Source organism: Canis aureus, chromosome 2, assembly GCF_053574225.1.
Source record: "Canis aureus isolate CA01 chromosome 2, VMU_Caureus_v.1.0, whole genome shotgun sequence".
Classification (NCBI taxonomy): domain Eukaryota; kingdom Metazoa; phylum Chordata; class Mammalia; order Carnivora; family Canidae; genus Canis; species Canis aureus.
The window spans coordinates 53429975-53444464 of NC_135612.1; the positions used below are offsets into that span (position 1 = coordinate 53429975).

The 14490-nt window shown below is 39.6% G+C and overlaps 1 protein-coding gene across 3 annotated transcripts in view; it reads left to right on the top strand.

Moving 5' to 3' along the window:
* TICRR (TOPBP1 interacting checkpoint and replication regulator) overlaps nucleotides 1-14490 on the top strand; it is a 52287-nt gene that overhangs the window by 12817 nt on the left and 24980 nt on the right. For all 3 annotated transcript variants that reach the window (XM_077872054.1, XM_077872064.1, XM_077872075.1), the window contains exons 6-15: nucleotides 479-618; nucleotides 1407-1610; nucleotides 3898-4049; nucleotides 5791-5888; nucleotides 6232-6325; nucleotides 6410-6489; nucleotides 6657-6896; nucleotides 7394-7490; nucleotides 9929-9986; nucleotides 12610-12756. In XM_077872054.1, the coding sequence (XP_077728180.1) occupies nucleotides 479-618; nucleotides 1407-1610; nucleotides 3898-4049; nucleotides 5791-5888; nucleotides 6232-6325; nucleotides 6410-6489; nucleotides 6657-6896; nucleotides 7394-7490; nucleotides 9929-9986; nucleotides 12610-12756 (1310 nt within the window). The remainder of the gene's footprint in view (nucleotides 1-478; nucleotides 619-1406; nucleotides 1611-3897; nucleotides 4050-5790; nucleotides 5889-6231; nucleotides 6326-6409; nucleotides 6490-6656; nucleotides 6897-7393; nucleotides 7491-9928; nucleotides 9987-12609; nucleotides 12757-14490) is intronic.

The following is a 14490-nucleotide window of genomic DNA, read 5'->3' on the forward strand; positions in this document are numbered from 1 at the left end:
CAGTACCACATGTAATGATTACTGATTTTAAGAACAGATATTTTTTGTTCCTGAGTCTGTTTATTTTTAAATATTTATTTATTTTAAAGATTTTATTTATTCATGAGAGACACACACAGAGAGGCAGAGGGAGAAGCAGGCACCCTGCAGGGAGCCCGATGTGGGACTTGGTCCCAGGACCCAGGGATCATGACCTAAGCAGAAGGCAGACACTCAAACCACTGAGCCATCCAGGCCGCCCCCCCCGACCCCCCACCCGAGTGTTTAAATCCTGAGAAGAGACAGACATTTCCCTCCTGAGAAGATATTGTTTTTTTGTTTTTGTTTTTGTTTTTGTTTTTGTTTTGAGAAGATACATTTTTGAAGACTTCTTGTGCAGACATCTTTTGATTAGCTTTTAAAAGGATAATGCATTATTAAAGCATTTTGGAAAAACCAGAATTTCAGCTTTATACTAGACCTCTTGCCTTCTTCATAGGTTACTACAGGCTGCCTCATCTAATAAGGAAGAGTCTTCCAAAACTGAAAGTGAATTAACGTGTTGCCTGTCGGAGCTCTACCAAAGAAAGTCTCGGGAGGAATCCAGTGTATCCAATCAGGAAGACAGCAAAAAGAAACGTATGCACACAGACTTTTTCTTGAGGCAGTCTTTTTTGAGTGTGTATGTTTTAGAAGACTGGCGTTCCCTGAAATGAGGTTGAAATGGTAACTGAATAAGAGAAGGATGAGTTCTTACATTTCAAATTTGAGAATGATTATGTTAATACAAAAGTGATGTTAAAAATTGCCCATAATTCTACCTTCTTAATAAACCATTTCGATTTTTACTTATAACAGAAATATAAATACAACTTTGTGTGCTACTCATAAATACTAATCTGCTGCCTTGCCTTTTTAGTTACTATTTCACTTCATTGTGTCACGAAATTTATGAAATTCTTACATTATTGAGCAGATTGTTTTCAGTTTTTGTTATTATAAATAATACCGTAGTGTACATCATGCATATGATTTATTCGTTGAGCGGCTTCATTAGAATAAGTTGTCAGGGTCAAAAAGTGGGAAAAAGTAGCTTTTGATGAAGACTGCTCAGTGGCCCTTCAGAAGCTTCCTCACAACTCTGACCATGAGGGATTACCGAAATGGAGCTGTTTGGCATTTACCTTACTGAAAATCATCTGATCCTGTTGCAGTGTTTAGTTCCTAAACTTCAGTTTAAAGAAGAACTTTCTACTCTATATTGTAGCTACAAAGAGTTGGAAGAACCACCTAATTCAGATCATCCTGAAGGGATATACTTTATTTCAGTATTTTTTCACAGAATATTAAATCTGAATTAAAGTGGCTCCTAATTCTGCAGAAGTAAAAGCTATTTTACTCTTCATCCCATGATGCTGTTTCCATAGGTGGGGTCCCTCGTACTCCAGTGAGGCAGAAGATGAATACCATGTGCCGCTCCTTAAAGATGTTGAATGTTGCAAGGCTGAATGTAAAGGCTCAGAAGTTGTGTCCAGATGGCAGTCCAGATGCAGCTGGGGAGAAGGGGAGTCGAAGGACAGCAGATAAACTGGAAAACCGAGGAAGGATACTAAGAAGCTCTAAGCCTAAAGGTATTCCTCAATTCCATTGCTTTTGGGTGTTTAAGGCCATGTTTGCTCTTTCATACCCTCAATTTTTTATAAGTTTTGATCCTGTCTCTCAATTAACGAATGTTTATCAAATGTCTGCTGCATCCCCCAAAGTGTGTTATGGGGAATACGATAAAAGTAAGGTTGTGTCCTGTTCTCAGTTTATCCCAACCACAAAGATGATAATGATAATTCATATGTGTAGACATATACGCACACAGACATGTATAAAATACATAGTAAACTAATGAACGTAATACATAAGAAAGCCAAGAATCTACAACAGGAAAGACTTGCTTGTTGGGGAAGTAAAGACAGTAAGAGTTGAGAATGGGAAGGTCAGCCTTGGGCTGGAGCAGGTTGAGGAAGTTTCTGAAGAGTCAGTGGAGCCTAGGCTAGACGTTGAGGAGAGAGCAGAGTTGAGATGACAGGAAGATAAGAGACAGTGTGCCAGATGGGGAATAGGCATATGCCAAAGTCACAAGAGGGGCCATGGCGTGGCCGTAGAATAAATGGTTAAAGAAGCTTTATACATTTAGGAATAAAGAGAAAGGGAAAAACTTTGTGAGTGCTGTAGGGTATTGCAATCTTTGAGAATTGGGAGGAAGAATTTCATCCAGTAATGTTAATTTTCCTATTCTTTATTTCTTTTCTAAAAAATGGATAGAATTGCAGTGGGTTTCTCATTCTCAGGGCGCCTTCTTAGTTAACGCTGCCAGAGCCAGTCCTGTGAGAGGACTTGTAAAGATAGCTTATGGACCTTGAGCAGTAACTGCACAATGTCACCTTTGATATCTTTTGAGAATTCTGGAATAAAATTTTTCTGCTCCTTGGAAGTTTTGGTCTTTCTTTTCTTTTTTTTTTTGCCTGTGGAATGCTAGATTCATAGATGATCATCAGTTTGAATGAGACAGAGCATCTTTAATGAGCTAGTAGAAGTATTTGAGGATGTGGATGGTCCATTCAAGGGGGAGCAAAATTAATAGCACTCAAGACCATGTGCTATAATTAACACAGTTTCTGGACTAGATTCTGAGCATAAATAGAACTGTCTTGACAGTGGCACATTGGCTTTTGACAAAGGTGCCCCAGTAATTTAGTGGGCAAAGGATAATCTTTTCAGCAAATGTGCTGAAATAAATGAGTGCCTTTATGGAGAAAATGAACTTCAACCTTGCCTCTTACTAGTTATTTCAAATGTTTTCTCTATTTTTTTCATTTTAATATTGCTTATTTATGCTTTCCCTTGTTCAGAATGGCTCAGTGTTACTATTGGTTTCTGTATTTGGCTTTTCAGAGAATCATTTTTTTGTTTCTGTTGACATCTCTTGTTTCTTATTTTTTTCCTATTTTTGTTCCTATCTTTATCATTGCCTTCATTTTGAGGGCTTATCGTAACTCATGTCATTTCTTGGGTTGGACCCTCAGCTAATTGGTTTTTATTTTTTCTTTGTTGAAAGATTACTTAAGTCTATGAATTTTCCTTTAAGTATAAATTTAACTGCATTATACAAGTTTGCCATATTCTGCTTTCATTGATACTCTCAATATTTCCTGACACATATAATGTAAGGAAATTTCTTAATCCAATCTGATAGTTTCTACCTTTTACCCAGCAAGTGTATTTGTAAAATAAATGTTTATAAAAAAAAAAAATGTTTATAATTACTGATAAGCTTGGATAGTATTTGGTGTCTTATTTTGTACTTTCTAAAGTTTTTTTCCTTTTTAGCAGGCTATGGGATTAAGTTTTGTTTATTCCTCTTTTTTCTTTCTGTTAGGTTTGGAGGTTATATAGTTATTGTGGGTTTTTTTAAAGATTTTATATTTAAGTAGTCTCTACACCCAGAGTGGGGCTCAAACTCACATCTGTCTGATCAAGAGTTGCATGCTCCACCAACTGAGCCAGCCAGGCACCCCTATAGTTTATTTTCCGTTAATGGTTATCCTTAAATTTATAACATGCACACTTGATTTGCAAAGCGTTAAAATGACCATCTCTGTAATTGCTCAGCCTCTACACTATTGACGTTTTGGGTGGGATCATTCTGTTGTGGGGGCTGTCCTTTGTGCTAGGAGATATTGAGCAGCGTCCCTGGGTCTCTGTCCTCTGCTCACTAGATGCCAGGAGCATCCACCTCCCCAGTCTGGCAACCCAAACAAAGCCAGGTGTCCCCCAGGAGGCAAAATTTTAGTTGACAACCACTGGCTTAAACAGTACAATGACTTCAGTTGGATGTCATGATCAGTTTGGTTGTTTTTTTCACAGATTTTAAAACGGAAGAGGACCTCCTATCTTACATACATGAAAATTACCAAAAGACTGTGGCTGCAGGAGAAATCACATTGCATTCATGTGCTCGGAATATGATCTCAACCATTAAAGCGTTCCTAAAGTCCAAGGGCACCAAGGAATTAGAAGTAAGAGAGTATGGATGCTGCTGTCATAGATGGAATGGTTGGTTGCTCACTGGTGGGTTTGGTTCATTTGTCCTGGGAAGTGACTATTATGTGATGTGTGGTTCACAAGTAAGATTAAGCAAGAGGGTGAACATAAGTCCAGACCTTGGAAGGTGGACATGGTGAAACTGGTAAGGCAGAAACTCAGGAACCAGGCCAGGTGAGTGGTAATAACATGTACTTGTTTTCTAACGAAATCTCTGTCCTCCACTGCATGATAGCTGTATCAAGCCAATGGTTCTTCCCCAGAGTCACTTAGAACATTCTTTTAAAATGCTGGTGCCTGGCTTCCTCAAGACCAACTGAAACAGATCTCTGGGGCTTGGGTCCTGGGCATAGGAACTTATAAAAAGCTTGCTAGATGATTCTTTTGCACAGAGAGTGTTGCACACCACTGGTTTAGACTGTACTATCATTGTCTTTATTCATGGTTAGTGGTGAAAGCCAGCTGCCTCTTCTAAAATGGATAGGAGGGGCAGCCTGGGTGGCTCAGCGGTTAAGCGCTGCTTTCTGCCCAGGGCATGATTCTGGAGACCCAGGATTGAGTCCCATGTCCGGCTCCCTGCATGGAGCCTGCTTCTCCCTCTACCTGTCTCTCTGCCTCTCTCTCTCTGTGTCTCTCATGAATAAATAAATAAAATCTTAAAAAAAAAATAAATAAAATAAATGGATTGGAGTTGTTTAATCCTTAATTACTTTTTTAAAAGTAGGCTCCATGCCCAGTGCAGGGCTTGAACTCACAACCTTGAGATCAAGAGTTGGATGCTCCACCAACTGAGCCATCCAGATTCCCCTATAGTCCTTAGATTTCTCAGTTACTCTGTTAGGGATTTTTTTTTTTTTTTTTTTTTTTTTTTTTAAAGGTCAGATATGTAGGCTTGTTGTATGTATCCCTCATCCCCTTCTTTTTTTCTTTCTTTTTTATTTTATTCTAAGAATTTTATTTATTCTTTTTTTTTAATTTTTTATTTATTTATGATAGTCACACACACACACAGAGAGGCAGAGACACAGGCAGAGGGAGAAGCAGGCTCCATGCACCGGGAGCCCGACGTGGGATTCGATCCTGGGTCTCCAGGATCGCGCACTGGGCCAAAGGCAGGCGCCAAACCGCTGCGCCACCCAGGGATCCCCAGTATTTTATTTATTCTTGAAAGACACAGAGAAATAGACATAGGCAGAAGGAGAAGCAGGCTCCCTGTGGGGAGCCCAATGTGGGACTTGATCCCAGGATCCCAGGATCATGACCTGAGCCAAAGCAGATGCTCAACCACTGATCCACTCAGATGCCCTCCAATGCCCCTTTCTCTTAAATACTTCTTACCGTATTCCTTTTGAAGATATGAAAAAATGTTTCTTTTTCTTTCTTTTTTTTAAGAATTTATTTATTTAGTGAGAACATATGAGTGGAAGGGGAGGGAGAGAATATCAAGCAGACTGCATCAAGTACGGAGCTCAATGTGGGGCTCGATCCCACAACCCCGAGATCAAGACCTGAGCTGAGACCAGGAGTTGGATGGCTCAACTGACTGAGCCACCCAGGTGCCCCAGATACTCATTTCACTATTTTCCATTCAAGTGAAATAAGGAAGCAATTCGTAAGGGAATGTACTTCCCTTCTTAGGGCATTAATCAGTTGTGAAATAAATTAGAAATAATAAGTAACACAATATTCTCTTGTGTAATAATTTTGTATTTTCAGATGACCTGCCTGAATCAAGTAAAAAATAGCCTCTTAAAAACTAGCAAAAGTCTTCGACAGAATCTAGGGGGAAAACTGGATGAAGATAAAGTCAGAGAGTAAGTAACTACCTTGATTTATTTACTTGTTTTTTTACTGTCACTCCAGAACAGCTCCAAGATTTACTTGGATGAATTTTAAATTGATTGATGAATTGATAAATAAATACATCAAACTAGATTGCCAGTTGCTCATTAAGGCTTTTTGTGGCTGATTCTTTGTGGTGTTCTGATGTGTAGTTTGAGTTACCTATTTACCTGATAACCATATCATCATTTGGAGAAAGCAGTGGCTCTTCTTCTTGGTTGTTGGTTCTTATGTAAAGAGATCTTTGCTTAAGGAAGGAGCTTTTAGTAAAATGGCACTCAAGATATATAAAGCCAAGTACTTTTTTCTGTCAAGGTGCCAGCTTCAGGTATTTCTTCGTTTGGAGCTGTGTCTGCAGTGCCCTTCTATATATGAAAGCATCGTTGAGATGGAGCAGGTGGTGAAGGAGGCAAGTATATAACTTAGTGATGCTGGAAATAAGCCTGAAAGCTTCCCTGCAGAAAGCATGGTAATTTTCAAATATCTTCTTCAGGTGACAGACTTGCTGCGCATGGTGTGTTTAACTGAGGATTCAGCATACCTAGCAAAGTTCCTGGAAGAAATTTTGGGATTGTGAGTTTGATGACTACTAGCTTTAGAACAGTTTTACCTGGAACTACATGTGGTATTATGTGAGAATTATGGAATTGTAAAGGCTGTTTCTCATGTCATAAAGATGAGGGATGGAACAGGAAGGGTGGAACGGTGACTGTTGCATATTTAACCAATCTATTCCATAGGTATATTGACTCCATCCCGAAGACACTTGGAAATCTTTATGACAGCCTAGGGTTCATGATTCCTCAGAAGCTGGCTGGTGTCCTTCCTCTAGATTTTTTCAGTGATGACTCCGTGACACAGGAGAACATATCACCCCTCCTTTCTGTGCCTCTTCTGTCAAGTGCTCATAAGTCAGTGTTGGGTGGCACTGAATTTGATCAGTTGGAAGAGCTTCGTACCAGGTCAGCTAAGAAGAGAAGGTAGGAGCTCAAGGAATTGAGGGAATTACCTGCACTTTTGTAGTTCTGACAGAGGGCAGTTGGCTTGGTATAGAATTCCTTGAATTACTAGTTGCCCTTCTGTTTGAATCCCAGAAGCCATCTGTTGGCATTCCTAACATGCAGTGTCTGGCACCCTTCTTAATATCCAGAGAATATACAGTATCAATTACATAGTCCACGGTGCCCTTCTTGCCTGTCCACATGGGGTCTCCAGGAGCTAGGAGCCTTTTATGAGATAAGCTTAGAGCTTCAGCATACTTTTTGTTTTCTTTGATGCCCTTCATTGTTCATAACTAGTTGAATTTATAGTAGTTAAGGTTTGGAAATTGTGAGGTTGGCATGTTTTGCTACAAATTCAGACTAATGCCAAGATAACTGATTTTCATTTAATTACTATTTTATTTTCAACTCTGATTCTTTTCAAATTTACTCATGACCTCTGTTGAATGTATATTGGTTGTTTCTATTTTTAAAAGGAAAACTGCATTAATAAGACATAAAAGCATTGCAGAGGTTTCACAGAATCTTCGACAAATTGAGATCCCCAAAGTGTCCAAGAGAGCTACAAAAAACGTAAGTTATTTCTAAGGGACAGGAAATAGTGCTACCAGATCTGTTCTGCCAGCATGGGTTGACGCAATAAATAAGCTTGAAAGGGCAGTGTTTCCACTTTGAGGAAGTGGACAGTGGATGATACAGAAATAAAACATGTTTTTATGAACAAGTATTCAGCATGCAACAAGCATGCAACAACTAGAGAACTATAAATTTGTTAAAGATAAACCATCTTACTCAAAAGTATGATGGTTAGAGATGATACAAAGAAAAACAAAGGAGCGAGTAAGTTCATTAAAAATCTTGAGATTAAAAAAAAAATCTTGAGATAAGAAAACTCAAAATAGTAACTTAGGCAAAGAGACCATTGAAAAAGAATGTACACCATAATAGGACTTTCGTTGCAGACCAGAAGGTATCAGTGCGTTTCACTTTGGTAAGGTGGGGCAGGGGGTGGCTGTGGTGAAGCTGAGTGGTCGCTGTTATTTTGGTGGCAGTAGATGTGAGAACTTGAGGCTTTGTTGGTTGCAAAAAAGAAAAACCCAGCTGGAGTCTGTTAAGTTGAATTGATGTCTTGGAAAGGAAGGAGACAAAATGTGTTGAAACTTTTTGAACTGCATGAACTGAGAAGAGTTAATTCTGTAAGAACTAGCTTTAGCAGCATTAGTCATCTCAGCAGTGGTTTGTGCTGTTTCTAGAGATTGATAGGTGTCTTTTGGAATTGGAAGTGGGGTGGTTAAGAGTTAGTGGTGCTAACTTCCTTACCATGCCTTAAATGTAAGTGAAAAAGAGGCAAATCTTGTGTATCTTGGAAACCTATTTAGAGAGTGGGGAAATCCAGAAGTGGATGGCCACAAAGGTGTCAGCCCTCCTCTCTCTAGATGTTAACAATGATTTGCAGTCCTTTCTAGCACTCCTTAAGTCAGCCTTTATGTGGTAAGTTCATGCTTCAAGAAGTGCTTTGGCATAATTGGAAAGAAACAAAAGCTTTAAAAACAATTCCATTGTTTAGATGCATCTAAATTTTGACTATTGAATAGCAAATACATTAATACAGATAAGTTCTTAAGAGAAGTCATCCTCTAATATATATGGGCTTTCCCTTATTTTTTAGTTATAAAAGGTATACGTAATCATCATGAAAAAAATAGAAAATCCTATAAAGTTAAAAGTGAAGAAGGGGGATACTTGAGTGGCTCAGTGGTTGAGTGTCTGCCTTCAGCTCAGGTCCTGATCCTGGGGTCAAGTCCTGCATGAGGCTCTCAGTGGGGAACCTTCTTCTCCTCTGCCTATGTCTCTGCTTCTCTCTCTCTCTCTCTCTCTCTCATGAATAAATAAATTTAAAAATCTTAAAAAAAAAAAAAGAAAGTGTCCCTCCTCCATTCATTCTTCAGAGAATAATTTTTTTTAAAGATTTGTTTATTTATTTATATGAGAGAGAGAGAGAGAGAGAGAGGCAGGTACATAGGCAGAGGGAGAAGCAGGCTCCCCGAAAGGAGCCCGATGTGGGACTTGATCCTGGGACCCCGGGATCACGTCCTGAGCTTAAGGCAGACACTTAACCGCTGAGCCACCCCAATGTCCCCAGAAAATAATTCTTGATGACCATTTGCTGTGTCTGTCCCAGGTTGTTTTCTATATATACAGCAGTAGCACACATCAAGGTGTCATCTGTCATACACACATATATGCATTAAAAACAGTTGTATAGGGATCCCTGGGTGGTGCAGCGGTTTGGCGCCTGCCTTTGGCCCAGGGCGCGATCCTGGAGACCCGGGATCGAATCCCACGTCGGGCTCCCGGTGCATGGAGCCTGCTTCTCCCTCTGCCTGTGTCTCTGCCTCATTCTCTCTCTCTCTCTCTGTGACTATCACAAATAAATAAAAATTAAAAAAAAAAAAAACAGTTGTATAGAGCAGCCCTGATGGCCCAGCGGTTTGGTGCCGCCTTCAGCCCAGGGCATGATCCTGGAGACCCAGGATCGAGTCCCACGTGGGGCTCCTTGCATGGAACCTGCTTCTCCCTCTGCCTGTGTCTCTGCCTGCCTCTTTCTCTCTCTCTCTCTCTCTCATGAATAAATAAATAAAATCTTAAAAAAAAAACAAAACAGTTGTACAAACCTGCTGTACTTATTCTACTTTTTTTTTCCTTTATCCCCATTATGAGCTTGTTTCTGTGTACATAGATAGGTCTTCTTTCTCTATTTCTAGAAGTCTTCCTGATCTTTTAATGTCTGTGTTGGATGAATGTATCAAAATTTGTTTCACTCTATGGATATTGAGGTGTTTTTTATTTTATATTACAATGCAGGCTTCGGTGTCCTTGGAACATATATCTGTTTTTGTGCATTTTACAAGTGTTTGTTAGGGATTCCTACAAGTGAAACTGCAAGGGTCAGAGGATTTCACGTGGAATTCTTATTCTTTTAAATGAATGCCAATTTACTCCTCTTTTAGGAGACCTCTCGTTCTACTGTTCAGCAGCCTCCACTTCCGGTGAAAGATCCAGTACAAGGTAAGCTGTGCTCTCCTAGCGCACAGATTTATTAACTAGCTTGACAAACTTAGTTTAATTTCATTTATTTTAGCAACTGTATACAGTTATAAATTAGAATTTTGTATGATTATACAAATCGTTAATTGTATCCAAATACCACGTGCTAGGAGAATAAGAGTCACATAGTCTCAAAATATTGCATTCTACAAAATCACTGGCCAGAAATCTTTTTTTAAAAACACCATTATTGGAAAACTGTGTGGAGGTTCCTCAAACAGTTAAAAATATACCTGCCCTACGACCCAGCAATTGCACTGTTGGGGATTTACCCCAAAGATACAAATGCAATGAAACGCTGGGACACCTGCACCCCGATGTTTCTAGCAGCAATGGCCACGATAGCCAAACTGTGGAAGGAGCCTCGGTGTCCAACGAAAGATGAATGGATAAAGAAGATGTGGTTTATGTATACAATGGAATATTACTCAGCTATTAGAAATGACAAATACCCACCATTTGCTTCAACGTGGATGGAACTGGAGGGTATTATGCTGAGTGAAGTAAGTCAGTCGGAGAAGGACAAACATTATATGTTCTCATTCATTTGGGGAATATAAATAATAGTGAAAGGGAAAATAAGGGAAGGGAGAAGAAACGTGTGGGAAATATCAGAAAGGGAGACAGAACATAAAGACTGCTAACTCTGGGAAACGAACTAGGGGTGGTAGAAGGGGAGGAGGGTGGGGGGTGGGAGTGAATGGGTGACGGGCACTGGGTGTTATTCTGTATGTTAGTAAATTGAACACCAATAAAAAAAAAAAAACAAAAAAAAAACACCATTATTATGAAAGCCACAAAAAGAAAAGAAGCAGTGATAAACTGATTTAGATGAAAGCACTTTAAGTGTGGCAGCTGAACGCACTAGGTCATCCCTGTTTGGATCTTAACTTCCAGGAGGACAGGGTCTCTCATGAGACCATGAGAGAAATGGGAAGCTGGATAGTATGCTGAGTGACTTGCCCTTGTTCTTGGGAGATCTGTGCTGAAGTACAGGGAACTGAAGGGTTGAGATGTCCCCACCTTACCATGCCGTGCTTGGATATGGCAAGAATTGTGTAAATGTAGAGAGAGAGAGGTGGAGGGAGAAAACATATGTTGACAGTTGTGGATTTTAGTGATGATTCTCTGTGTGATGTATTCTTTGAAACTTTCAATATTAAACTTTTAAAAAACTTGGGAAAACAAAGTAGCAAATCAAATTTGGCTGTCAAGTCATAAATTCATTTCAGGCATTTTTTTTTTTAACTTGGGTATTATTGATGTCCTTAATAATAATGTTGGTCCCGGTGGGTAATATAAGGGGTCCTCCCAGCTTGTGGATCATGGCTAATTTGATTTGTATTTAAGTGACCTGCTCTCAAAAGAGTTTATCCTTGGTGAGGTTTGAGGAGCCTTCAGTAGGCCGTCTTGCTTCAGATTAACATGCCACCCTGCTGGCTTTGTCAAGTAATTTTTGACTCTGAAGCTATTTCTCCTAACTTTTAGTCTAAATGGCCACAAATTCTCATGCTCTGGAGTCAGGAAGAGCATTTAAAATAACCTAGTAAATTGGTAAAATATCCTAAGAAGAAAGATTTGTGGAATTGAAGGAACAGTTTTCTCCTTGGAGCTAAGCTGAATACAAAGCAGTTAAAAGGCCAAAAGTGAGGAAAATCCTCATAACACTGGCTTTTATTAAAATGACCCTGGAACACCTGTGTGGCTCAGTGATTGAGCATCTGCCTTTGGCTCAGGTGGTGATCTTGGGATCAAGTCCCACCTCCTCTCAGGGAGCCTACTTCTCCCTCTGCCTGTGTGTCTGCCTCTCTCTCTGTCTCTCATGAATAAATAAAATCTTTAGGAAGAAAAAAAAAAAAAAGACCCTGATCTACATTAGCCAGTCTCTTAAGGATTGTGTCCACTTTACAATGAGGATAGCCTCCAATTTAAGCGATGGCCTTCCTTATGTTCCTTATGAAAAGTTGGATTTAAACTGAATTTTTTTTTTAATTTTTAAAAGATTTTATTTATTTATTCATGAGAGACACAGAGAGAGGCAGAGAGACACAGGCAGAGGGAGAAGCAGGCTCCATGCAGGAAGCCTGATGTGGGACTCAATCCTGGGACTCCGGGATCACACCCTGAGCCAAAGGCAGACGCTTAGCCGCTGAGCCACCCAGGCATCCCCAAACTGAATTTCTAAAACTAAATAGTTTAGGGATCCCTGGGTGGCGCAGCGGTTTAGCGCCTGCCTTTGGCCCAGGGCGTGATCCTGGAGACCCAGGATCGAATCCCACATTGGGATCCCGGTGCATGGAGCCTGCTTCTCCCTCTGCCTGTGTCTCTGCCTCTCTCTCTCTGTGTGACTATCATAAATAAAATAAAATAAAATAAAATAAAAATAAATAAAAATAAAAATAAATAGTTTGAATGTACCATGTGAGTATAATATTTAAGGAAATTCTATTAGTAAATGTGAATATAGAAGCTGGTCTATAGAATACTTTCCTTAAGCAGCCTCTGAGTATCTTTCTTTTCTCAGATATGGCACATATTAGTGATAATATTAGATGCTTTTGTTTTTTTGTTTTTTTTTTTCCAGAAGTGACCAAAGTTCGAAGAAATCTCTTCAACCAGGAAATGATTTCTCCTTCAAAGAGATCGGCAAAACGAGGGTTACCTAGAAGCCACTCTGTGTCAGCAGTGGAAGGTCTAGAGTGTAAACTTGACAACTTCAAGAGGACCAAAGGTACCATGTTTTAGGGTAGCCAAGAGAAGGGGAGGGCTTTTGGATCCAAAGCAGCCTCCAGACTCTGTTGCAGAAGCTCATTGATCTCCTGTTTTCCTCTCTAAGTTCCATTAGTTTTCCCCTGGGTGTCTCTCTCCCTCTAATCTTGAATGAAGACTTAATCCTAGTATCTGCTCAGTCCTCCCCTTCCTGTCGTTCCCACAGACAAGCATCTATTTTACAAAACCAATGAAAAGGAAATGAAAGATAGTGACCGGTTATTTTCTAGTCTTTTGGGGATTTTTTTGGCTTGGTTTTGTTTTTGTTTTTGTTTTTTCTTTTTTGTTCTTTTAGTAACTGAGTAAAATGTGTGATTTACCTGTCTTCATTATATTCACAAAGTTGTGCAACCATTATCACAAATTCCAGATTTTCATCATTCTAGAAAGAAACCACATATCCATTAGGAGTCATTCCATTTCCCCTGACTTTCCCAGCTGGAGGCAGCCACCATTCTACTTGCTGTTTCTGTGAATTCGCCTCTTGTTGGTATTTCTTATAAGTGGAATCCTACAGTATACACCAGCATCTTTCATTTAGCATAATGTTTTCAAACTTTATATGGGTGTCGTGGCACATCTCAGCACCTCATTTCTGTTTATTGCCCGTAATATACCATTGTATGGATAAACTGCCTTTTATTTATCCCTTCATCAGTTGGTGGACATTTGAGTTGTTTCTACTTTTCAGCTGTTATGAATAGTGCTTCTGTAAACATGTACAAGATTTTATATAGACATGTTTTTAATTCTCAGGCACTTGCCTTGGAATGAAATTACAGAGCCATATGGTAACTCTGTTTAACTGTTTGAGAAACTACTGCATTGTTTTCTAAAGTGGCTAAACCATTTTACATTCCTACTACCAGTGTATGAGGGTTCCATTTTCTCCACACCCACCTTCTGTTGTCTCTCTCTCTCTTTTTTTTTTCTTAAGTAGGTTAGGATGCCTGGGTGGCTCAGTTGATTACACATCTGATATTTTACTTCATCTCAGGTCGTCGTGATCTCAGGGTTGTAAGATGGAGCCCTGTGTCAGTTCTGCACTCAGCATGGAGTCTGCTTGAGATGCTTTCTCTCCCCCTCTCCTCCTCCTTGCCTCCCTTACTCCCTCCCATGTGTGCACTTTCTGTCTTAAATAAATAAATAAGGGGTACCTGGGTGGTGCAGTTGGTTAAGCCTCTGACTCTTGGTTTCAGCTCAGGTCATGATCTCAAGGTTGTGAGATCAAGCTCTGTGTCAGGCTCTGTGCTCAGTGTAAAGTCTGCTTGAGTTTCTCTTTCACCCTCTCCCTTTGCCCCTTCCCATGCTCTCTGTATCTCTTTCAAATCTTTAAAAATAAAGTAAATAAATAAAATCTTAAAGTATGCTCCATGCCCAGTGTGGAGCCCATATGGAGCTTGAACTCACAACCCTGAGATCAAGACCTAAGCTGAGATCAAGAGTTGGACACTTAACTGACTAAGCCAGCCAGGCACCATGTTGTCCCTCTTTTTTAAAATTTAAAAAAATTTTTTTGTTGTTGTTGTTGTCCCTCTTTTTGATTCTAACTGTCTTCCTGTGTGTGTATGCAGTAGTATGTCATTGTGGTTATCAGTTGTATTTCCTTGATGACTAATGTTGAACATCTTTTCCTGTGCCTACATTTGTGTGTCTCTTTTAAAGAATGTCTATTCAAATTTTGCTCATTTTGTAA